This window comes from Marmota marmota, unplaced genomic scaffold (assembly GCF_001458135.2).
Source record: "Marmota marmota marmota unplaced genomic scaffold, marMar, whole genome shotgun sequence".
NCBI classification, from domain to species: Eukaryota; Metazoa; Chordata; class Mammalia; order Rodentia; family Sciuridae; genus Marmota; species Marmota marmota.
This window is the reverse complement of record NW_026000119.1, coordinates 11,840,529-11,865,288: the sequence shown is the minus strand read 5'-3', so window position 1 is coordinate 11,865,288 and position 24,760 is coordinate 11,840,529. Positions and strand designations below refer to the sequence as shown.

General features: G+C 39.2%; 2 protein-coding genes across 3 annotated transcripts in view; both read left to right on the top strand.

The window, feature by feature from the left end:
- Positions 1–24,760, top strand: part of Aff1 (ALF transcription elongation factor 1) — a 189,444-nt gene that overhangs the window by 34,254 nt on the left and 130,430 nt on the right. The window lies entirely within an intron of this gene.
- LOC107153610 (40S ribosomal protein S4, X isoform-like) overlaps positions 9,853–24,760 on the top strand; it is a 16,000-nt gene continuing 1,092 nt past the window's right edge. Inside the window, 2 exon segments of the mRNA XM_015499154.2 lie at positions 9,853–10,726; positions 19,946–19,956. Coding sequence (XP_015354640.1) covers positions 9,897–10,688 — 792 coding nt within the window. The 5' untranslated portion in view covers positions 9,853–9,896 and the 3' untranslated portion in view covers positions 10,689–10,726; positions 19,946–19,956.

Here is a 24,760-nt window from a genome sequence, read left to right as displayed (position 1 = left end):
TATATATATATATATATAAAGATTATATGTGTGTGTATTATTTATATAAAATCTTGAGGCATTATGTGTATGTATAAAATCTCAATGCCTTGTCCTGAGGCTGCACTGGTCTGAATTGTTTTTTCTTTTCAGATGAAGAACACTTATCAGTCCATCAATACTATATTATAGGAAATTAAATACATTTTTAAAAGGGTTTGATTGTTCTATGTATCTCAAAGATGGCATGATATAGTGAACAAGTTACAGAACAGAATCAATGTTATCCTATTTAATGGGTAGGAAGATAGTGTTATTTTTCTAGATAAATGTGTTCAAAACAGGTCTGGGGATAGAATTATTCAGGTTGCTTAATGATATGAATTTTATTTACATACTTAAAGGTAATATTTTTATATTTTTAGTGATGTTCATAGATGAATTTTAATTAAGTTTAAGATATTACAGTGAGACACTCAAATGTTATTTGACCCTGGGTTCCATCTCTAGCAATGGAAACACACACACACACACACACACAGATTTTATTTGAATAAGGGAAGAAATAAGCCTTCATTCTGCTACTTCATTAACAAAATAAAAATGTTGCTCATTCACTGTGTTGTAGCTTTCTGTCACCATTGATAAAATGCCTGAGATAATCAACTTAATAAGGGAACAGTTTTATTTTGGCTCATGACAGCAGACATTTCAGTCCATGCTTGCTTGGTCCCCTTGCTTAGGGCCTGTGGCAGCACAGTACATCACAGAGTGGTAGAGGAGGCTGCTCGACTCATGCTGATGGGACGCAAAAGAAGAGGGAGCAAGAAGAAGGGACTGGTGTCCCAATATCCCCTTCAAGGGCACAACCCCAATTTTTGGGGGTTACCTAATTCCCTTCCACTAGGACCCTTCTAGAGGGTCCCAACGGCACCACAAGCTGGGACCAAGTTTTTAATGTATAGGTCTTTGGGGACCAGTTCAGAACCAAACTGTAGCATTTGCCTATTCAGTCAATAAATATTTGAGCGTGTTGTACACAAGGCATTGTTCTTTGCAGCAAGGGCATTGCAGTGAACAAGACGAAAGGTTCTGCTTTCCTGGAGTTTATGTCCTGGTGTTCAGATAGACAAAGAGTAAATGGGTCATTCCAGGATTATAAAGCAGGGTCAAGGGGGGTAAAGAGTGTCAGGCACATGAGGGAGGGCGTGCTATTTATATCACTCTTTGGGAAAGGCACCTCTGATAAGGTAATCTTGGAGCAGAGATCTGAGGGAGTGAGCCAGGCAGATGACTGCAACTGGGGGTGGAGGGAACCTTGCAGACAAAGGGAGCACATGTAAAGCCCCCGAGGTGATGTATGCTTGGTGTGTGTGTGAGAAATAGCAAGGTCAGCAAGGTGGCCTATGAGGCCTGAGCACAGTGAAGAGGGTAAGAGTGGTTAGGATGAAGTCTGGAATTTTCAGGAGGCCAGATTGGAGAGGGGCTTGTAGGTCATTGGAAATTTGTTGGAGTTAGAAGGGAAACCATTGGAGGGTTTCCAGAGGGTTTCCTTTTTTGTCCCCCACCCCTCATGGTGCTGGGGTTTGAACCTAGGGGCCTCATGAATGCCAGGCAAATGTTGTGCCACTGAGCTACATCCCAACCCTTAAATGTCCTTTTAAGAGGATCACTTGGGAAATTTTGCAGAGTGTGCATTGTGGGGGGTCTGGGGAAATGATCCCTGCAATGGAGGGCAATTATCCTTCCCTCTCATTTCACAAATAAAGTCAAATGTTTGGTGCAGAAACAAAAAATATCACAGAGTAGGGATCAGGTTCTGAGCTTTCCTGGAGACCACTGCATCAGTCTCTTATTCAGAAAAAGGAATCTAATTTTAGACTTTTTTGCATGCTACTTTAACATGTTTTTAATATTTAGACTAATGATCAATTATTGTGAATGTTGCCCATGATGGTATATAGAATGTCCAGGGGTTCTGGCTTCATTTCTATTCTTGCACAAAGATAATGCTTCTAATCTATGATATTTTCTAGAATTCTGGGTCAGAGTATGAGTTAGTGTCACTTTTTCCATGACAGGGCAAAGATGCACCCACACTTTCAGTTCCTGGGTTGCCAGCAGGTATTAATTAAGCAGCAGTTCAGCTTATCTTGGAACCAGCTGTTCCTTGGTAGGCATTCGTGTTTAAGTGTTCACTTGTCTGTTATAAGGCTGGTAAATTTAAAAATTCACCTTATCAGAAGCTTATCAAGGGTCAGCTGTGTGCAGAGCACTCTGCTGTATTCTTTGAGAGCTATAAGGAGAGTAGCAATACTATGTCTTTAAGGAGTTTATCATCTGTTGGGCACACAGGCAAAAACACTAATGTTGTCATGGAGTTGCAAGATGAAAATATAAAGGAGGTAGAGATGAATTTTGATTGTGGAGTATGGGAAAGGCTTTATGACAAAGGCAGCATTTGCATTGGGTATTAAAATTTGAAGAGGAGCACAAAAAGGGGCATTTCATGACTATTGGAAAGCTAATTTGGTGATACAGAAGGAGATGGGTCTATTACATTTCCTTCTATTAAAGGAATGGTTGATTACAGCTGAGATTAAAGTGTTTGGGTGCAATAAGAGAGAAGGATGGCAATGTAGCTAAGACCACTTTATCTAAACCTGAACTGTCTCCTGTGGTAGTCACCAGGCCACACATACCTGTTGAGCATTTGAAATGTGGCTGGTCAGAACTGAGATGTCCTGTCAGGATATAATGCACACAGATTTCAAAAAATGAGTCTGGAGAAAACATGCAAAGAAGTCATCTATAAGTGTACTTACAGTTAAAATGAAAACACTTTTACAATAGATTGATTTTTACATAAAACATTACTAAAGTTGATTGCACTGGCTTCTTTACCTTTTTTAATGTGGCTACTTGCAAATTTAAAATTATATTAATAGCCCCTATTATGTTTCTGTTGGTCATAGCTAATCTAGGAAAGGACTAGTAGCCGTAGAAGAGGGATTAAAAGCAGAGCGAATAGAAAAAGTGGGGAAAAGGAAAGGAATAGGAGAAACTGTGTAGGAAAATCTCTGGCACTTGCACAATGTGTTGTTGGAAGAGTACCTCTGAGGCTCCTGACCTTGGTGTTGCAATCAGCTTGAAGGAGTAGTGCTTCCTGGAGGCACTGAAGGGTGGAGGATAATAATGATTTCATGTGGTACCTGTTCATCACAGGCTGTACTGTAGGAGCTTAATGTGGCAGCAAACCATGGTGTGGGATTAATGTGGCAAAGTCTGGAGGTGGGGAAACCAGTTAGGTTGGGTCCCATCACACCTGGTTGCTGCAACTCTTGGCAAGGAGAGGGGGAGAACGTGGCTTCTGCTTGCACTCTAGAAATAATTTGCAGAATTGCTTTAAAGTTTATGCTGAATTTTACTTTGGACTTCCCACTTCTGCCTCATTCAATCTCTATTTATTTTTTCCCCTTAAGTTACCATATCATTTATAGTAGGGAAGAAAAATGTGCAAATTATGGCATGGTCAAAAGTTTTTAATATATTACATTTAGATTGGCATAACACCTTATCTTTGCCTTATTATTCCTGGAAGCCAGATTGATTTAGTAAAGAGAAAGGACGTATCCAAATAACAGAATTGCTAAGCTTTATTTTCTAGAATCAGAATGGCAACTGGCCAGGTATGGTGGCACATGCCTGTAATCTCAGGTATTCAGGAGGCTGGAGCAGGTGGATGGAAAGTTCCAGGCCAATTTGGGCAACTTATCAAGACTGTGTCTCAAAAAAAAAAAAAAAAAAAGGTGGGGGCAAGCTGGAGGGAAGTAGCTAAATGGTACTGTGCTTGCATAGAATGTGTGAGGCTCCAAGTTTGACCCCCAGCACAGAAAATAACAATAACAACAACAAAGAAAGTTTTTATGATGAGGACCCTCCTTTTTGAGAACTGATGCTTTTATCATCCATTCATTGAACAAATCCTCTTGAATATCTATGTTAGGTGATGCATTCAAATCTGAGGTCTTGAACATAATAAAAATGAGATCCCTGTTCTACTTAACCAGGGAGAGAGACAAATAATGGGATAAATGCTCTAAGAGGAAGTGAACGTTATAGGATCACAGAAGGCAGTGAAGTGTCATGCATGAGATTTTTTCTGGTGAGAACCATGTTTTGGTCAGACAAGTTAAATTCTGAGAACTTTGGTAGCTAGCTAAATCAGGGGTTGTCATACAGAAAACAAGCTGTCGGGTTTTGGTGTAGGATGTTCTGCCTTTCTTTCTGGCCTCTGATTCTAGGCCTTCTTTCCTTCTGTGAGTCTGCTGACCTTGTTGCCTGGACTTTTATAATGGGCTCTGGCTGTCTGTACTTCCAGTTTACTGTGTCTCCCTGTGGTAGCCTGATGATAGGTACAAAACCAAAACAGCTTTAAAAACTCACATCATTGCTGCCTAAAGAAAAATACTGCAACACTGCAACCCAACATGAACTCACCTCTTTAATGTTTCTCTTCTTCTCTCTTGTGTACACTATGACACAACTTCAGTTTTTGTTATTTTCTCCCAAGATCCATGCTGCCTTCCCATCTTTCTGTGTTTCTGACCATATTAATTCTTTTAGTTCTTTACAATACTATATTTTCTTGGGGAAATCCTTTTTTTTTTTTTTTTTTTTTAAGTGCTAGGGATTGAACCTAGGGCCTCTTGCATGCCCCCAGCCTATTTATTAAGAGTTGCTATGTACTAGGATTAGGCATTGAAAATACAATGGCAACTAAAGTAGGCTCTGTGAAGTTCACATTCTAGGGGGAGAGATAGAAATCAAAATTTAAAAATTGACCCATAAGGGTTAAGGATATATAGTTCAGTAGTAAGGCACTTGCCTAGCATGTATGAGGCACTGGATTCAGTACCTAACACCCTCAGGATCAGGATAGTCTTCTACGTCTATCCTGTGGTAGCATTAATAAAAAAACATTTAAACTAGTACTTATAGTTAAGAATAAGAGTGGCTGACTATCAATAGGGGAAGTATGAGCCATAGAAGAAGAAATTTAATTGAGGAGTTGTATAGTGTGATATATTCAGTGCTAAAAAAGTGTAACACAGAAGGGATAGTCAATAACAAAAATGTTTTTGTTGCCCCCCAACACACTTTGCCCTGTACTGGGGATTAAAACCTAGGGGTTCTTTGCTACTGAGCAATATCCCAAGATCCCCAGCCCTTGTCTTGCTAAATTGCCAAGCCTAGCCTAGAATCTTCAATCTTCCTGCTACAGCCTCCCGAGTAGCTGGGATTACAAGTGTGTACCACTGGGCCTGACATAAATATGTTTTTTATTTGCCATGTAGTGGAAGGGTTTGGTGGTGGGTGTCTAAAGTGCTTTCTATGCAGAAACATAGAGGTTTAAAACAGTTTGGCTTCAGTTTCCAGAATTTCAATTATTTGGTGTTTCTGATATTACAGTGTAAGGAGCCCAGAGGCAGGAAATGAGGAAGAGAAGTGGGTAGTTAATAAGGGGCTCTGGAAGCTGGGCATGGTGGCTCAAGCCTGTAATCCATCTTCTCAGGAAGTTGAGGCAGGAGGATCACAAGTTCAAGACGAGTCTCAGCAATTTAGCAAGAACTGTCTCAAAAGTAAAAAAGGATTAAAGATGTAGCTCAATGATACTACAACCCTAGGTTAAATACCCCGGGCTAATTCTGGCCCTCCCGCAGCACAAGGTAAAGGGGCCTCTGGTACCAGAACTGAAATAGATATCTGGTATAGCCATGTCTGATATCTAGGACATGGTTTTCATTTTGTTTTTAAATCTCTGTGTCTCATCTAGAGCACACAAATGATGATACCAACTGGCCTTGTCAGATTATTATAAGGATTAAATAGGTGAATGCTTATAAAATTCTTGCCACTGTGTCTGGCACACAGCAGGTGCCCAGTAAATGCAGCTGATGATGGTGCCTGTGGGCTTTGTATTGCTGTTGGAAATGAGCTTTGACCTGTTACAGGCCCACGAAGGCTAATTTGCAGGGATATAACTTGATCATGCTTCTGTTTTTCAAATACAGTTTTAAAGGGAGCCTGAGTATGTATGGAAGGTGGTGGGAGCTGGAATTTCACTTCTACAGATTCTCTGACCTCACCTTTCCCCCTCACAACCTGTGTAATGACTTGTTCCTTCACCTGGTTCCCACAGCGTTTTATCTCCTTTGTGGCATTTTCCCATTGTATGTTCCAGTTTGTGCTTCTTGTCCTGGGCCGAGTCCCCTCAGGGCGTTAAGGACTGTGTGTTAGTCATCTTTACATTCCAGTGCCAAGAATAGTGCTAAGCACTGGCACATATAGGGCACCCCAAAAATGTTTGTTGAATTTATTTGAAAGATTTACCAGGGAGTTGCCCTAACTTATAATTCAGGAGAAAGGTCCTCCCATGGAAAAGTCTGGGCTTGTTGCTATGGGAGGTTGTTTTTATTCTTTCATACACCAACTATTTATCGAGTACCTATGGCACATGGTGCTGTGGCAGATACCAAGGTGAGTCAGATGCATACTCTTCCCTGGGTTTTGTTGACTCTGATAATCTTAATTATGGGTGTAAGGAAAACCATAAATGGTTACTGATAGATTTAATGAGAAAGAAGCTAAGAAGTGGTTCAGTTGTATTGGGGTTTTTGTTTAGATGTGTAATTACTCGATCAAAGAATCTCAGAATTATTTTTTTATGATGTCTTATTGGTGGTAGCTTATTTTTCACTATTACATTTTCTTTTTCTTTATTATGACAGAATCTGTCTAGTAAATCATATACTGCTAAGTTTCATAGTAAACCTCCTTGTTCCTTGGGTTTTAATCCTGAGGAGAAATGATTCCACCTGTGTGGGGTAGGAAAATGTCCTTGTCCTTAGCCAAAATACTTTTATGGGCTCTTGTTACTTTGTCTTGTATTTGGTTTATAATCAGTGTTGGGTATTACATTTCACTAGGGGTACCTGCGTACAAGTTTTTATTACACCTCTTTAACTTTTGGTTAATCTGCCTCTGCTTTTCTCACCACAATTCTCTGGCACTGGTGTACATGTAAACTACATCTCCATGCATTTTTTTTTTCTTTTTTAAATAGAAAAGGCAGACATGTTTTGTTGTGACCATTTCTAGTTCTGCTTAAACCGGTTCTCAAACCCAGAACGCATTTGCTCTGTGGGTCCAATGAAGTGCTTCCCATTGAGTTTGCCTCAGATCCTCTCAACTCCAGTGGTCTTCAAACTCCTGGGACCACTGAACACTCATTCCCTGGCATTCCCATGCTCCTTTGCCTCTGTTGCTGTTAGCACACAGGGGCAGGTACAGGTGCTCCCCAGCCCTCAGTAAATATGCATTGATTAGCTGGGCACCAGTGCACACCTGTAATTCCAGAGACTTGGGAGGCTGAGGTGGGAGATTTGCAAGTTAGAGGCCTGCCAGGGTAATTTAGCAAGACCTTGTCTCAAAAAATAAAAAGGGCTGGAGATGTAGTACATGGGGTAAAGCACCCCTCAGTTTGAACCCAATACTGAGAAAAAAAGAAAGAAAGATCTATACATTTGATTTTTATTCTGTTTGCTGGCACACAACTCCTAAATCCTTGGAATTTACTAGTGATAAGTGTCTTTATCATATGCTAATGAACTGATTGATGGATGGCAGCCCCAGCATAGCTTCAGGATGGGAGCTGTTCACTCTAAAGACCAAGTCATGTTTAGATCAAATAAGTTTCAAGTAATAAAAGAATACAGATTGTAAAGAAGCCTAAGAGATATAGCAACACTGTCACGAAACAATCTTAAATACACCAATTGAATTTGAAAACTGGACATTTGATGATATTACTGGAATTTTATATTAATATTAAAATAATAAGTAATAATAGTTGATATTAAATTAATTTTAAAACATTTTGGATCAGATCAGATATTGTGGTTATGTTTACTTTAAAAAGTGCTCATCTTAAAGTCTGTTTAAAACTGGAAAACCCTGGTCCTTGAATTTCTTTCTCATAAAATGAGGAAGAGGATTAAATGCTACTTTCTCTGCTTGGTTGTTATGTAATAGCCACTCCCTCTTGTTTTCCTTCTCAGAATCTTACATTATTACAATGTGCAAGTAGTGGTGTTGCTTGTGGATAGGGCTTTATTTAATCCCCGTGCAGATACAAGCACTCTGGGGCTCAGCTAGTTGGCCCAGTGGACCCTAGCAAGCCTCTCTCTTGTTGCTGGGGTTGTGGCTCAGCGGTAAAGTGCTTACCTAACATGTTCAAGGACCTGGGTTTGATCCTCAGCACCACAAACAAATAAATAAAGGTATTATGTTCAACTACAACAACGACAACAAAAAAAAGGCTCTCTCTTTTCCTAGCCACTTGCTATTCTTGAGCAGGGTTTTTGTTTTGTTTTGTTTTGTTTTGTTTTCAGTGGGGTGGGTACTGGGAATTGAACCCAGGGTCTCACAAGTGGTAGGCAAGTGTTCTACCACTAAGCTACATCCTCAGCCAATTCACTTTTATTTTGAGACAGGGTCTTCTTAAATTACCCAGGCTGGCCTCAAACTCATGATCCCCCCTGCCTCAGCCTCCTGAGTATCTGGCATTACAGGCTTGGGCCACTGTACTTAGTTTGAGCCAAGTCTTGGCATTGACAACCAAGAATTTATAGATGAGAATGAGAACCAGTTTCTGTATTTGAAGCCCTAATTCTTGAATAGGTGATAGCAGATTAATACCCAAGTGGAAACCAGAAGCAGTAACCACTGAAGAGTAATAGTGATTTAGTCCCTCCTTAAGGCTGCATAACTTGTAGAAAAGAAAGCAAGACCCTGCCCTGGGGTATATACAAATAATGTCAGGTTGACACAAAAGAAAATAGAAGAAAATTCAAATCCATAGGATTTGTCTCTGGAGAACTGTACACCACACAGAAACACTGAACTTTTTTTTTTTTTTTTTGGTACCAGGGATTGAACCCAGGAGCATGTAACCACTGAGCCATATCTCCAGCCCCTTTTATAGTTTATTTAGAGACAGAGTCTTGGTGAGTTGCTCAAGGCCTCAGTAAGTTGCTGAACCTGTGATCCTCCTGCCTCAGCCTCCTGAGCTACTGGGATTCCAAATGTGCACCACTGTGACCAGCTATACTTGAACTTCTTAAACTCCCAGGGTCTCCTAAGAGCAGTTTCAGACTTCCCACTGATGGGTGCCATCTGTGAGCATCAGTGATAGTCGCCCACAGGTAGTGAAAAGGAGAGGGAAAGAAGACTCTTGCCAGTAGTCTCTTGAGTAACATGCTATAGTTGCTGGCAAACTTCATCTAAAGAAAGTGAAGCTTAGGCTTGGTGCAGTGGCCCATGCCTGTAATTCTAATAACTCAGAAGGCTGAAACAGGAGGATCATAAATTTGAGGCCAGCCTCAGTAACTTAATGAGGTCCTAAGCAATTTGTGTGACCCTGTCTCAAAATTTACAAAGAAAACAAAACAAAACAAACCTCAAAAACAACAATAAAAAACCTGAGGGCTTAAGTCTTGAATGTAGGCAGTGTGAGGCTGTCTAAAACAGTGCATTTCCCAGGAATTTAATTAAATTCTGAGAATAAATGAATGGGTGTTAGAGAAACTGTAGGGTTGGGTTGAGTTGGGCTCAGTGGCACATTTTTATAATCCCACTGGTTGGGGAGGCTGAGGCAGGAGGATGGTGAGTGCAAATCCAGCCTTAGCCTTTTACACCCTAAGCAACTTAATGAGACCCTGTCTCTAAATAAAATATAAAATATAAAAAAGGGCTGGGGATGTGGGTCGGTGGGTAATTGCCCCTGGGTTCAATCCCTGGTACCAAAAGAAGAGAAAAAGAAAAACTATAGGGCTCTTTCCGTGCCTAGAGCAGCCATGGCTCGTGGTCCCAAGAAGCATCTGAAGCAGGTAGCAGCTCCAAAGCATTGGATGCTGGATAAATTGACTGGTGTGTTTGCTCCTCGTCCATCCACTGGTCCCCACAAGCTGAGAGAATGTCTTCCTCTCATCATTTTTCTAAGGAACAGACTTAAGTATGCCCTGACAGGAGATGAAGTAAAAAAGATTTGCATGCAGCGCTTCATCAAGATTGATGGGAAAGTCCCAACCGATATAACCCACCCCACCCGTTTTATGGATGTCATCAGCATTGATAAGACTGGAGAGAATTTCCATCTGATCTATGATACCAAGGGTCGTTTTGCTGTTCATTGCATTACACCTGAGGAGGCCAAGTACAAGTTGTGCAAAGTGAGAAAGATATTTGTGGGCACAAAAGGAATCCCTCATCTGGTGACTCATGACGCTCGAACCATTTGATACCCTGATCCCCTAATCAAGGTGAATGATACCATTCAGATTGATTTGGAGACTGGCAAGATTACTGACTTCATCAAGTTTGACACTGATAACCTGTGTATGGTGACCGGAGGTGCTAACTTGGGAAGAATTAGTGTGATTACCAACAGAGAGAGACATCGTGGCTCTTTTGACGTGGTTCATGTGAAAGATGCCAATGGCAACAGCTTTGCCACCCGGCTCTCCAACATTTTTGTTATTGGCAAAGGCAACAAACCATGGATTTCTCTTCTCCGAGGAAAAGGAATCCGACTCACCATTGCTGAAGAGAGAGACAAGAGACTGGCTGCCAAACAGAGCAGTGGGTGAAATAAATGGTCTATAGGTGATATGCCTAGAGAGTAGAGGTCTTTGTACTTAATTAAAGAAAATATAGCAGGATGAATTGAAAAGAAAAAAGAAAAACTATAGGGTTGGAAAATGGGTTTTTGTTTCTTTGCTGTTTTATCTTGGCCTCCTAATGGTGCTCTACTTGTTTGAGGTTGTTGGAAATAGGTAGCCTACATATGTGCTCCCTTGCAACTGTACATTTGTTTAAGAGAGAGGAGAAATGCTCTTAGTTGAAATTGTTTTGGCCTCAGTGCAATTGAAATCACACACACACACACACACACACACACACACACAATGATTGTTCTAGATGACACCACCACTAGAAACTGCTACTCCTATCCCTAATGCTAAAAATTCTGCAAACTTACTTTCTTTTTCTAAAGGATGGGGTGGACTTCCCTGAACTGTAACTTTAATGTGACTTGCTAATCACCATGAGAGACTTCAGCATTCAAGGTTCCTGAAATGTCTAGTAAAGAAAACCAGACTGGGCTTCCATGTTTACTTCAAATAGCTTTACATCATTTTCTTTAGTAATTGGAATGATAGATGTTCTAGTCCAAGTATTGAGTTTTTTTTTTTTTTTCAAATCCTAAACAATCCTAGGGAAAACCAAACCAACCAACCATGATAATACCTCACTCTTTGTCTTTTGCAGAAGCCATCTATTTAGCTGAGCTCAAAAAGAATGTTATGGGTTGAGGATAGAACTCAGTTGGTAGAGGCCCTGGGTTCAATGCATAAGGCCCTGGGTTCAATTCCCAGCATCACAAAAAAAAAAAAAAAAAAAAAAAAAAAAAAAAAAAAAAAAAAAAAAAAAAAANTTGTCTCAAAAAATAAAAAGGGCTGGAGATGTAGTACATGGGGTAAAGCACCCCTCAGTTTGAACCCAATACTGAGAAAAAAAGAAAGAAAGAAAAAGAAAAAAAAAGAAAAGAAAAGGGTACAAAAAGAATGTCATTTGGGGGAGTGCTTTGGCAAAACATAGCCAGATACCAAAGGGCTGCAAAAAGTTTTGGGTTTCTGTGTTTCCTCAAGAGCATAACAATAGCTTTTCAAGAGAGGCTGCATAGCAGAGTGATTGTGATTATGGACCCTGGAGCCAGCGTGCCAGGGGCATATCTCAGTCCTACCACCCAGCATGACTTTGAGAAAATTTCCCTTCTTGGGCCTCATTTTCCTTATCTATATAAGCAAGAATGGTCATATTGTGCTTGGCTTAAAGGTTTGTGGTAGGAATTATTTAGTATGGGTGAAGGACTTAGACAAAGCCAGATAAGCTGGCTGTGGTTGTGCACACCTGTAATTCCAGTGACTTGGGATGCTGAGGCAGAGAGATCTCAATTTTTTTTAATTTGAATTTATTTATTTATTCTAATTTGTTATACATGACAGATGCATTTTGAATCATAGTACACATATATAACACAATTTTTCATTTCTCTGGTTATATACAAAGTAGAGACACCATTCATGTATTTAGGGTAATGATGTCCATCTCATTCCACCATCTTTCCTACCCCCATTCTCCTATCCAGAGTTAATCCATTCCTCCCATGCTCCCCCCACCACCTCCATTATGGATCAGCATCCACATACCAGAGAAAACATTCAGCCTTTGGTTTTTGGGGATTGGCTTACTTCACTTAGCATAATATTCTCCATCTACATCCATTTATCTGCAAATGTCATGATTTTATTGTCTTTTAATGCTGAGTAATATTCTCTGTGTATATATACCACAGTTTCTTTATCCATTCATCTACTGAGGGGCATCTAGGTTGGTTCCACGGTTTAGCTATTGTGAGTTGTGCTGCTATAAACATTGGTGTGGCTGAGTCACCGTAGTATGCTGTTTTTAAGTTCTCTGGGTATAGACTGAGGAGAGGGATAGCTGGGTTAAATGGTGGTTTCCATTCCAAGTTTTCCAAGGAATCTCCATACTGTTTTCCAAATTGGTTGCATCAATTTGCCGTTCCACCAGCAATGTATGAACGTGCCTTTTCCCCCACATCCTCACCAACACTTACTGTTGTTTGTATTCTTAATAGCTGCCATTCTGACTGGAGTGAGATGAAATCTTATAGTTTTGATTTTCATTTCTCTAATTGCTAGAGATGTTGGACATTTTTTCCATGTTTGTTGATCGATTGTATATCATCTTCTGAAAAGTGTCTGTTCAGTTCCTTTGCCCATTTATTACTTGGGTTATTTGGGGTTTTTTTGGTGTTAAGTTTTTTGAGTTCTTTATATATCCTAGAGATTAATGCTCTGATGTGTGTGTGGTAAAATTTGTCCCCATTCTATAGTCTCTGTCTTCACTTCACTGATTGTTTCTTTTGCTGAGAAGGAGCTTTTCAGTTTGAATCCATCCCATTTATTGATTCTTGATTTTATTTCTTGCACTATAGGAGTCTTGTTAAGGAAGTTGGGGCCTAACCTGACATGATGAAAGTTTGGGCCTACCTTTTCTTCTATTTGACGCAAGGTCTCTGGTCTAATTCCTAGGTCCTTGATCTACTTTGAGTTTAGTTTTGTGCATGGTAAGAGAGAGGGGCTCAATTTCATTTTTCTGCATATGAATTTTTAGTTTTCCCAGCACCTTTGTTAAAGAGGATATCTTTTCTTTATTATATGTTTTTGGCGCCTTTGTCTAGTATGTATTTATGTGGGTTAGTCTTTGTGTTCTCTATTAAGTACCATTGGTCTACAAGTCTATTTTGGTGCCAAAACCATGTCATTTTTTTATTATAGCTCTGCAGTATAGTTTAAGTCCTGGTATAGTGATGCCTCCTGCTTCACTCTTGTTAAGGATTGCTTTGGCTACTCTGGGTGTCTTATTTTTCCAGATGAATTTCATGATTGCTTTTTCTATTTCTATGAGGAATGTCATTGGGATTTTGATTGGAATTGCATTAAGTCTGTATAGTGCTTTTGGTAGTATGGTCATTTTGACAATATTAATTCTGCCTATCCAAAACAAGGGAGATCTTTTCATCTCCTAAGGTCTTCTTCAATTTCTTACTTTAGAATCCTGTAATTTTCATTGTTGAGGTCTTTTACCTCTTGCTTTAGAATCTCAAATGTGAGGCCAGGTTCAGCAACTTAGGCCCTACGTAATTTATCCTTATCTCAAAAAATAAAAAACAAAAACCAAGAAGGGCTGGGGATGTATTTCAGTGGTTAAGTGCCCCTGGGTTTAATCTCTAGTATGCACCTGCCACAATCCCCCAAATAAAAGAACAGGGCCAGGTATATGAAGAGTGCTCAGTAAATTCATATCACTTACAAAATTATTCCCAACACCTTGCCTGTCATTGAGCTGGGGCTTTGGTATCAAAGATGATTACTGTGTCTCCCAAAGAACACCTGCTATGGGACCACTATCATGTATGGAAGAAAGGCATCTTTGTGTTAACTTTTAATTTAGAGTATAGGGCCCATTAAGTTGTTAAGCTGTGAGGCTAGAGGCTAGTCAGCTTTGAGGTGTTCATGGCTTATAAGGGTACTAACAAATCTGTCAGCTGGGAACAAAGTTCCCAACTGTGAGTTCTCACCTTGGCCAAGTTCTAATTGGATTATTAGGGGAAGTTCCCTCCTTTCTGAGAACACAGGCTACCTTGGCAACCTCAAAGACTCTATTGCTAAAAATTTCTCTTATTTATTTTCTTTCTTCCTTCCTTCCTATCTCACCTAGGGCCTCATGCATACCGAGCTATACCTCCAGCCCTGTAATTTTCTTCAATGAATCCTTGAGCTATTATGCCTAAAAATAACTTAGTTAACTCAATAATTTATAGATCCTTGATCATGAAAATGTTTAATTAGATATTAATCAGTTTTGTTTTTTTTTTCCAGTTCTGTGAATTGAACCCAGGGTGCTCTACCACTGAGCTACATCCCCTGACCCTTTTTATTTTTTGAGGCAGGGACTCACTAAATTACCAAGGCTGGCCACAAACTTGCAATCCTCATACCTTGGCCTTCCAAGTCTCTGGGATTACTGGTCTGTGCCACTTTGCTGCTTATTCTTTAGATTCACTATATTTTCAAGCTATTTAAAATTTTGAAAATGGAATAGGTCTTCCTCTGAGTTAGTAAATGCTTAGGAGGCAATTTAAAAAAAAATCTCTCTGTAGGTTTGTACAGCGCTTTAGATATAATAGGCACTTAATAAATGTTTATTTGATTTAGTTGTAATCTTATTTTGCATATGATTTAAGTAAGAGGCAGAGTCCATAACAAATAATTCTCAAATAAAACTTCCCTAAGTTTTTGAGAGAGCCTCAGTCCTCAGATGGAATATAAAATTCTTACCCCAAATTAGGTTTTGAATTGTTTGGATTGAAACATTTGTGAAGAATAAAAACAGCACATTTAGGATAGGTTGGGAATCATAGACCATGCCAATAGTTGATGTAGCCTCTTTTATGTGGGGGAGGCCAGATCTTATTGTAATTTATAAGCTGCAATTGACTGATCATTGTGGCTTGTCTATATATGTAATCCCCGCCCCCCCCAACAAAAGGGAAAAAACATCCCTTCAGAGACTGGGAAATATCTCCTATCTTCCAATTTTTAAATCCTTCCCCCCTTTATGTAGGTTCAGGAAAATCCACATAAATGAGGATAGTTTGAAGGGATATAAAAGGGATATAAAGCCACTAACTATCATAGACAACTGCACTAAATTTTTGTTTATGGATTAATGTGTTTTTAGATAGACTATTGGAAATAATACCTGTTGTGTACCTTTGAATATATGAAATTCTTAAGTGTTATGCATTTTGTAATGCTGTGCCTCTCAGACTCTAATGGGTACATGAATCACCTAGGATTTTCGTTAAAAATGCAGGTGCTGATTCAGTAGTTTGGGTTGAAACCTGAGACTCTTGAATTTGTAATAGCACCCAGTGTTCAGAGTGTGGCTGCTGCTTGTAGTGCTTCCGTTGAGTAGCACATGAAATCACCTGAGGACATTTAAAAAATACTGATGCATTTCTTAGGAATCATTGACCTGGGGTGTGGCCTGAGAGTAGCAGCAATTTACAGATTTCCTTTGGTGATTCTCCTGTGTAGCCAAGACTGCTGATCCACTGCCTAGTCTAAAAGGGATCTAAATTGTTCTCACTAGTTCACACCTGAGGGGAAGTAACTGTTTGCAAAGTGTTATTGTTTCTGTGTTTTAAATTAGTATTGTTTTCCATTATTTTTCCTTTCTCCTGTAGACCCCATGTTTTGTAAGAATCCCTCTATTAAACAAACTATTTTTATATAGTTTGCCACTACACTGCACTTAAACTAACTTTGAACAAGGATTTGTTTTCTTCTTTTTAAATTAATCTGCCAACTGGACTTCCTGATCAGTGTATACTAACTGGTGTTAGCACTGTGAATTCACATAGTATCCACAATGGCCAAACCTGAGTCCTGTACATGTTTTCAATAGGCAACTTTGTGGATTCCATTGGACTTTCAGTAATCTTCACTCCCTTCCTGTGTGGACCCCCAGGCCATTGTCCACTGAGTTCTCATGAGAGAAGCCCTCAGATTGTGCCCACTTGGGGGCATATTTCACCCTCAAACTCACAAGTGTGAGAGAGAGGACGTCCCACTGTAGCAACTGTAGCTGAGTCCTCTGCAATTCTGTGTCAGCAATCATTATCTTTTGGCTGCCTTTGCACCCAAGCGAGCAAGCATTCCTTTTAATCTCATCCAGCTTCTTGACTTGACATGCATGAGGGTGAGGAGCTTGTGGTTGGTAAAGAGGGAAGGTTATGCTAGCTGGGAAGGCTTCTGAGAAGAGCTGTATTTGTTGGGGTTTGGATAATGGTAGTGGGGTCTCCTGCACAGGAGAGGAAGGAAAGGGCAGTCCAGTGAAAATTAGGTGCTCTCTGCAAAGCTTCTGACCTTCTAATAGAATCATGGGGCTGGAAGGCATTCCTGCTAGTTGGGAGGCCAGAGAAAGTTGGTGGATGATGAGATTACTAAAGGGGATCAAGGTGGTTAAGGCACCCCTGTAAGAGGTTGGTGTTCTGTTTTTTCCTCCCCTCACTCTAGAGGCCACAGAGACTGTTTTTGGTTTTGTGACTCAATACACTGGTGGTTGTGTTGAAGACTGGGTAGAAAGGGTTGGCAAGAAAAATAATTCTTATTAAGCTATTGAAGCATGGATGATATATGAAGAATCTGAACCAAGTGAATGATAGAGGGGTCTAGAAAGATTGGGACACACTATGATTATTTTTAATTTCAAGAAGGAATTGAGGGCCTGGGGTTGTAGCTCAGTGGTAAAGCACTTGCCTAGCATGAGGATTCAATCCTTAGCACTGCATATAAATAAATAAATACAAGTCCATTGACAACTAAAAAAAAATTTTAAAAAAAGAATTGAGAGAGAAGTGTCAGCTGTGAAGTGATAAAATATTGATTCTAAATAGCAGTTTATAAAATTACATACTGTTAGCCTTAGAGCAGTGTTTTCTAAACTTGATTTATTTTGAGATGGTCTGATTCTCACAAGGTTGCCCAAGCTGGCTTTGAACTTGTATAGTCCTGCTTCAGTCTTCCATGTAGCTGGGATTAATGCCCACACAATTGCACCCAGCTATTTCTAAACTCTAATGTACAAGAGAATCACTTGGAGAGTTTAGTGAAACTTGATTGTACACACAGAATGTTCTGTGGTTTCTGTTGGGGCTTGCCTGAAGTTTTGCAAAAGAATGAAGGAAAGGAGCAACAAATAAACAAAAAAATTAGAAGAGACAACTGGAAGACAAATATCAAGGTGACAGAACTTAAACCCAACCTATCAAATAATTAAAATAAATGGCTAAATATTTCAATTACAAAGCAGAGATCATCAGACTAGGCTTTTGCCAAATACAACAATCAGCTTGCAACAGATATATTTTACATATAAAAATATGCATAGTATAAGGGAAAGGATAGAAAAAAAAAAGATAATCAAACAGTAAGCATAAGAAAACTGAGCTGCAGATATATTAGTATCAAGAAGAAGTAGGACCCTTGGAACCAGGACTCCAGGGAAGACAGTATTAGCTTTGTAGAGGAGAGAACTTTCTAGTGCTCATTGTTGGCCAGCTATAGAAGGGGCTGGGCTGCCTTGTAATTACAACAGATGTCCCTGGAGATATGCAAACAAACTCCTCTGGTAGAAAAAGCATTCTTGCATGGAGAAGTGGATTAGGTGACCCTTGTCTCCTTCCTGGAGCCTAAGATTTGAGTATAGTTGTTTTGTTTTTATAGTAATTGTGGGTTTTAATTTTTATTAATTTTTAGGACTGCAAAACAGGAATATGTTCATTCTATAATATTAAGAAAATTTTAAAAATGCCCAGAAGAAAATAAGTCTAGATCCTTCCATCCAGAGATATCTATTGCTAGCAATTTTCTATTGAGTCCCACTTTTAAAAAATACACCTATGTAGCTCAACTTTGAGGAAGCAGTATCCTGACACTGTATTGAATCTGCTTTGTAAAACGGAGGGTGAAAACATGTTCATGGGGGTAGAGTGTCGGGGTGGGGGGTTGGCATGGAGGAATTAGAGATTAGGTGTCTAAATACAGAAAAACTGAGAAGTATCTAAAGTGAGAATCTCCCCACTCCTATCCTTGTACTTTCACTATCCCAGGAAAGCTTTGGGGTTTTGGTGTGATTAGAGGTTGAGAATAAGCCAGAAAAGGGAGTGACTGATCTTTAGTTAGGGTGATTGATGACTGGTGCATCAGTAAGGGGCCCAGGGGGAAGAAACGGGTTGGATTTGGGGCTAGTTGGAGTCACACATGTAGAGCCACTGATGATGTTGTACAAGACACCATTCAGATGGAGAGGAGACAAGTGAGAATTTCTGGAGTTTGATTTTTGATTCTGATTATGTAAAAAGGAACTATAAGGTAAGATGAATTTGCCACAAAAAAGTCCACAGAGAACTTTTCAAGGAAGGGAGCCACTGGCATCAAGGAGGAAAGTAGACTTCTCTTGATCTAGAAGTTTGGCCATATGATACAAAGAGACTGGGTGGCAGCTTTTAAGAAGCTGATGTGTTGAGAAAAGTAGAGTTTGGGTAGGGAAAATAGAATGTTGGCCTAGAGCATCTTGTAGTTCCAGAAAGCAAGGAGTGATCAAAACAAGAAAGGATAGAGCATGTCAAAGAGACAAGTAGCCAGTCTGAACCAGCTTGTAATGGCCAAATGGAAAAATTTGACAACAATAAATCATGTAGTATTAATTATAACCCAAAGTTCAAAATAACCATGAGCTCATACTGATATAAATAAATGATTGAGTAAGTAAGAAAATGGAAAGAGCAAAGAAACATTTTTACAGAAAAATTCCAAATAGGTATCTGCTCCCATTTACAGAGGTGGAACATAATTCACTCCTTAGAGAGGGACAGTCTACAGAATACCCACCCAGAGCTCCTCAGAAGTGTCCAGGTCATAACAATTAAGGAGAATGAGGAACTCTCAGAGACACAATGCTGTGTGAGATACCCTGTGTTGGATCTTATAACATAAAAAGAACATTAATGGAAAAACTGGTGAAATCAAAATAAAGACTGGAGTTTAGTTCATAGTAATACACCAATGTTGATTCCCCAGTTTTGACCAATGAAAAAATAGTAATAAAATATGTAAACAGGGCTGGGTTTGTAGCTCAGAGGTAGAGCGCTTGCCTAGCACATGTGAGACACTTGGTTCGATCCTCAGCACCACATAAAAATAAATAAATTAAATAAAAAGTATATATAAAAAAAGATGTAAACAATTGGAAAAGTACCCAAGGGGTTACATAGGAGTCTTTTGCAACTTTTTTTTTGAAATCTAAAATTATTGTAAACATTTTTTAAAAGTTTGTTTTAAAAAGCTGGGTTTGGCCAGACATGGCAGCACATGGCCTGGAATTCAGCTACTTGGAAGGCTGAGGCATGAGTATTGTGAGTTTAAGGCCAGCCTTGGCAACTCAGTGAGACAATAAATAAATAAATAAATAAATAGGCCAGGCAGTCCCCAGTACCACTAAATAAATAGCTGTGTGTGAGTGCATGTGTGTTGGCGAGGGAATGGGGAACCTGGGCTCTTTTGTAGGCTGTCACGTCAGTCATTGGCATGGATGGGCAGCTATACTAGGAGGGTGAACAGGAATATTTTATTAATGCACTAATAAGAGGGGATATAGGACGGGAAAGACTAGAAGTAAAGGCACTCAGTAAAGAAAGAGGTGAAGCTGGACAGTAGTCTAAATATTTTTGCTTGCAATCTTCTTTAAAAATGTTGAAAGATTCCAAATCCTCATTCTTAAATTAGTCAGCTAAATCAGGTTTACTCTTCAGACAGTCTGACTACTGGTGGTGCTATGCATCTTATTTTTGCTTCTAATGCACAGCTATTGTGTAAGGCCTGGTAACCTTGGGACAGGTTTGTTACCTGGATACGTTTAACGAGGACCCATCCATTACTACTTGTTGATTTGCTCTCAGGGACTCTCCCTCTCTACCGAGAGAGAACTGTTCTTTTGGGGCCCCAGACGTATTTAACACCTGGAGTGATGCATCTAGTAAGTCTGATTTGGGATGGATTAGAGGACTGCTTTTCTTTTGTGAACAGGGAAAGGCAAGGGAAAAGTGAGAGTCTGAATACTGGGGGTAAGGAGAGCATTTGGAAATTAAGGACCTGGATATAGATTTACTTAAAACCCTCTTTGCCTTCATGTATCCTGAGAATCTCCAGGTTGAAGTTTGAACCAGTTTCATAACCAAGGTGAAAGACCTGAGAGATGGAAATCTTTGGAATAGTGCCTGAGAACAAGAAAGGTTCTGAGAAAGTGGGGTTTGCTTTGCATGGAGGCCACAGCTGAAGGGAGAGCTGGTTAATTTCTAGTGGTGCTTATTAGCACTTTTCCCTGCTGTCTCTGTCCTCTAGGGAATATGCATGTTCCCCCACCTCCACCCCCACCTGCTTTGTCTCTCTCTCTTTTCCTGAGTCTGCTACATTTGAGATCTTTCAATGGCAACCTGGAACACTTCTTTTAGCAAAGTGATTTTAGCAGTGTCCTCATTAAATGGCATTCCATTGAAGTGGCAGTTCTTGGATCTGACTTGCATAACTTATAGATGAAAAATCCTATAAGTAGTAGAACCCTTGAATGATCATTGTGCACAAATACATACACTCAGGTATTTTAGGGTTCTGAATGAGGCAACTTGTTTATATTTTTTAGAAATTTAAATTAATGCATTAGAAAGATTATCTTTTATCTTCCAAATTCAAAACAGTACATATATTTTGAAATGAATCAAGTATGCATTTACATTAAATCTATCTGTATATTTTGCCAAATGAACAATGAAGCACTTGATTATTCTGTTTTTACTCTGGGATAAACATTATTATTATTATTATTATTATTTATTTATTTATTTATTTATTTTGGTACAGGAATTGAACCTAGACGTACTTAACCCATGAGCCACATCCCCAGCCTTTCTAAAATATTTTATTTAGAGACAGGGTCTCACTGAGTTGCTTAGGGCCTCCTAAATTGCTGAGGCTGCTTTGAATTTTTGATCCTCCTGCCTTAGCCTCCAGAGCTGCTGGGATTACAGGCATGTGCCACTGTGCTTGGCACTGTGGGTTAAACATAATTGATTGCATTTTTTAAAAATTATATTTAAGATGTATTACATATAGCATATATTGTTGACATTACCAGTATGCAAAGGTTATTTATAAATCTCATTAATTTCAAGAGCTAATAAAAAGGTACTTGTGTGATTCAGGAACTGATTTCAGATAGTAAAATGATCTGTCTCACATTATAAATTCTGCTCTATTTGTTAAACTGTGCACCTTACTTTTTTGGATTTACTACTTGTGGTCTCTATAGGATTAATGAATTAAGGAAATGTAGAACTGATTGGCATATGCTCACTGCCCAAGAAAACCTGTTCTTTTGTTGTATAGATGTATCTTGTTGTCATGCAGCATCTTTCCATTACTTTTGTGAAAAATATTTCACCATCATGGGCAATTACTAAGACAGCTCTAAGTTTCTAAATGGTCAGTGAAGATTGATAGGTGATCTTACCCCTTATTAGCAAGGTGAACAGGGTCTTTTAGCTGGACCAGGGCCTAGGCATTCTGACCTGAAGTCCACAGAGCTTCAAATACTCGTTAAGTGGGCTCCAGAGGAATCATGAACCACATCAAAGTATTATAGTGTGGGCCTGGGTTCTCATATTTCATCAGAGAGTCAAAGAATTCTGTGCCCCCAAAAGGTTAAGAATTCCTTTTTGTTCCATTTTGTTGCTGAACAGGATTGGGTTGGATACAATGGTGTTTTCAAAACACTTGGAAATCATAATGCTCATGTTTGTATTGCAGTAGTTCTTCCGTCACATACAGTATTCACTTGTAGAACAATTTCTCCTGTACTTCCCTCTAGTATTTTTAGATGTATTACAAATCTAGTGTAATCCTACATCTGTTTCAAATTAGCCTAGCTAATTAAAATTACAAACCAGTTTGAGGGCCCAGGGAATCTCAGGTGTAATTATAATCTGATGTTGATTCTGAATTTCTTTTTGGGTAAATATTTGTTGTATTTATCATTTCCTCATGTTTAAATGGTATCAGAACAATTAACAGTTTACAGAGGAAAAAATGTAACTTCTTAGTTAATTAATTTATTTATAGTGCTGGAAGTGGACCCAGAGTCTGGAACATGTGAGGCAAGCAAGGACTGTATTACTGAACTACACCCTCAGACCCTGAAAAATATAATTTAATATTAGCAGTGCACATTTGTAGCCTCCTGTGGCAAATGGAAATTTTGAGTAAATGATATTTTAAAAAATTTTTTTTACTTTATGCCTGATATAATTTTGTTTACAGCATAAATGATCTTATAATCCTTTATATAAAATGCATATATCCTTTACATATATCCTAGTATACCTTAAATAATCTCTAGTACCATGTAAACAATTGTATTGTGTTATTTAGGAAATAATGACAACAAAAAATTTTTGTACTTGTTCAGGACAGATGTAGTCCTCTTCCCCCCAAATATTTTCAAACTGAGATTGGTTGAATCCATAGATATAGAGGACTTACTGCATTTAACATCTTTCTTAAGTTTTTTTAAAACCCCTTTATATATTAACATAAGTTACATTTTTCCAAAATTAGGGAAATTAGTGGCATTGATTGGCATTATTTTACATTTATGTAAATCTCTTTACTGTCTGGTTTAACAGGAGACTGCTTGATTCTCTATCTGCTTCTCCATTTATTCTGCAGTGATGTTTTGAAGTCTACAATGATAATTTAGCTGCACACAGAAAAGGAGTTACTTTGATACCTTCTTTAATATTATGACTATACCAAATTGTACACGTTGTGGTTTCCTAAAGGTTAGTTACATTGCAAAATCTGAAATGAGTATGTTCATCTTTTTTTTTTTCTTTTCTTACTTTGATACATTAAAATCCATGAATCTGTCTTGCACTTTCAGTGGATCTTTTACCTGTGCATGGTTTTGTACAATCATGTGTTGGTCATTGGAAACTATTGGTTACTAAATTATGCAGAACTTCTAAACTCACACTCATCACTATCACTAAGATCTTGTCAGGAAACCCCTTAAGTATTAGGAAGCTGTCAAATTTAGAGTGACAGATGTAAGGTTTTCAAAACTGCTTGAAAGTTCAAATTTTATCATTGGCAATAAATATTGTCAGTTGATTTTGAAGAAACGGGCTCACTTTGTTCATTTTCAAGAAAATGTTTGCCCAATCCAAGTCAGAATAACTGCAGCTTGTGGATTGTTTTGCCACAGTTACAGGAATGCTTTTCTTCTAGACAGCCATTTTACATCAGTGTGCAGCAGAGTGCTTAATGTGTGCTTTCTGTTTTGTTGCAAAGAACATCAAAAAGACCCGTGCTCAAGGGTCAAGATTTATGAAAGTCATAACTCTAACTGCTTGCTTCTTTAAGGACTTTCATAAAGGAAACTTTTTTTTTAACTGCTAATGTGTGGTGAAGAATGCAGTGACTATGAGTTTCGTTTGCTCCCACTGCCTTGATTAGTTGCCAAGGTGCCAGTAGTTTCCCCACAATTGCGTTTGCACCATCAGTACTAATGTCAGCACAGTGAAAAGACAAATATTGTCTTTGTGTCATTCTAAAAATAGTTCTGACCTCGGAGAAGGTCTTGGGGACTCCCAGGAGTCCTCTAAGCATACTTTGAGATGCACTGGGCCATTCTCCCAGCATTGTAGTTTTGGTGCCAGGCGTTAACACGTCTGTCCACGACTTAGTAACAGTGTGAACTACTTTTTTGTGAGATGGACAACATTGTCACGATTCTAGGTCAAATGGGGAGTCCACAGAGTAGGGGATTAATTCCATATTCATTTAAGCGTTTCTAGCACCTACAGCGTGCTCGTTCCTAAGCGATGGCTGAAGCACCACCTCCTTTCATCTCTGCCCCTTGGAAGGTTATCCGCCCCCCACCCCCTGCTTGTCTTTAAGCTCGGCTTAAATACTTTTCCTGGTCCTCTGAGTAGGACACGATTTCGCTTGTACTTTGAGCGCCTACTTTGTCGTCAGTTCCTTAATCACTTAAGGACCCAAATGAGTTACTGTTTTCTTTGTAATACGCATGTTGGCCACAAAAGGGAAGATGTTTTGTAAATATTCGTCTCAATGTAATGAAATCAAAACTGAAAGCAAAGTAAAACATATGTGCATTAGTTGTCCGTTTCCTGATTGCAAGCTCTGGAGTGATCAAAAGTAGCGAATGTGGTTTATTGCTGCAGTGGTTCCTGCTCTCTGCGGCCTCTTGGGCCGCAATATTCAACAATATTCAAATTATAGCTGGAGTTTTGAGCGGCGAGGACTTGGTGTTCCGACGGTGTGTGCTTGTACGTCGTTAAAACCTGGCAGGCGAGCGCTAGCGAGAAGTCCGCAGGCGGGGCCGGCGGCGGAGAGCTGGGCTGTGTCGGCGCTCGCGCTCCGCGCCC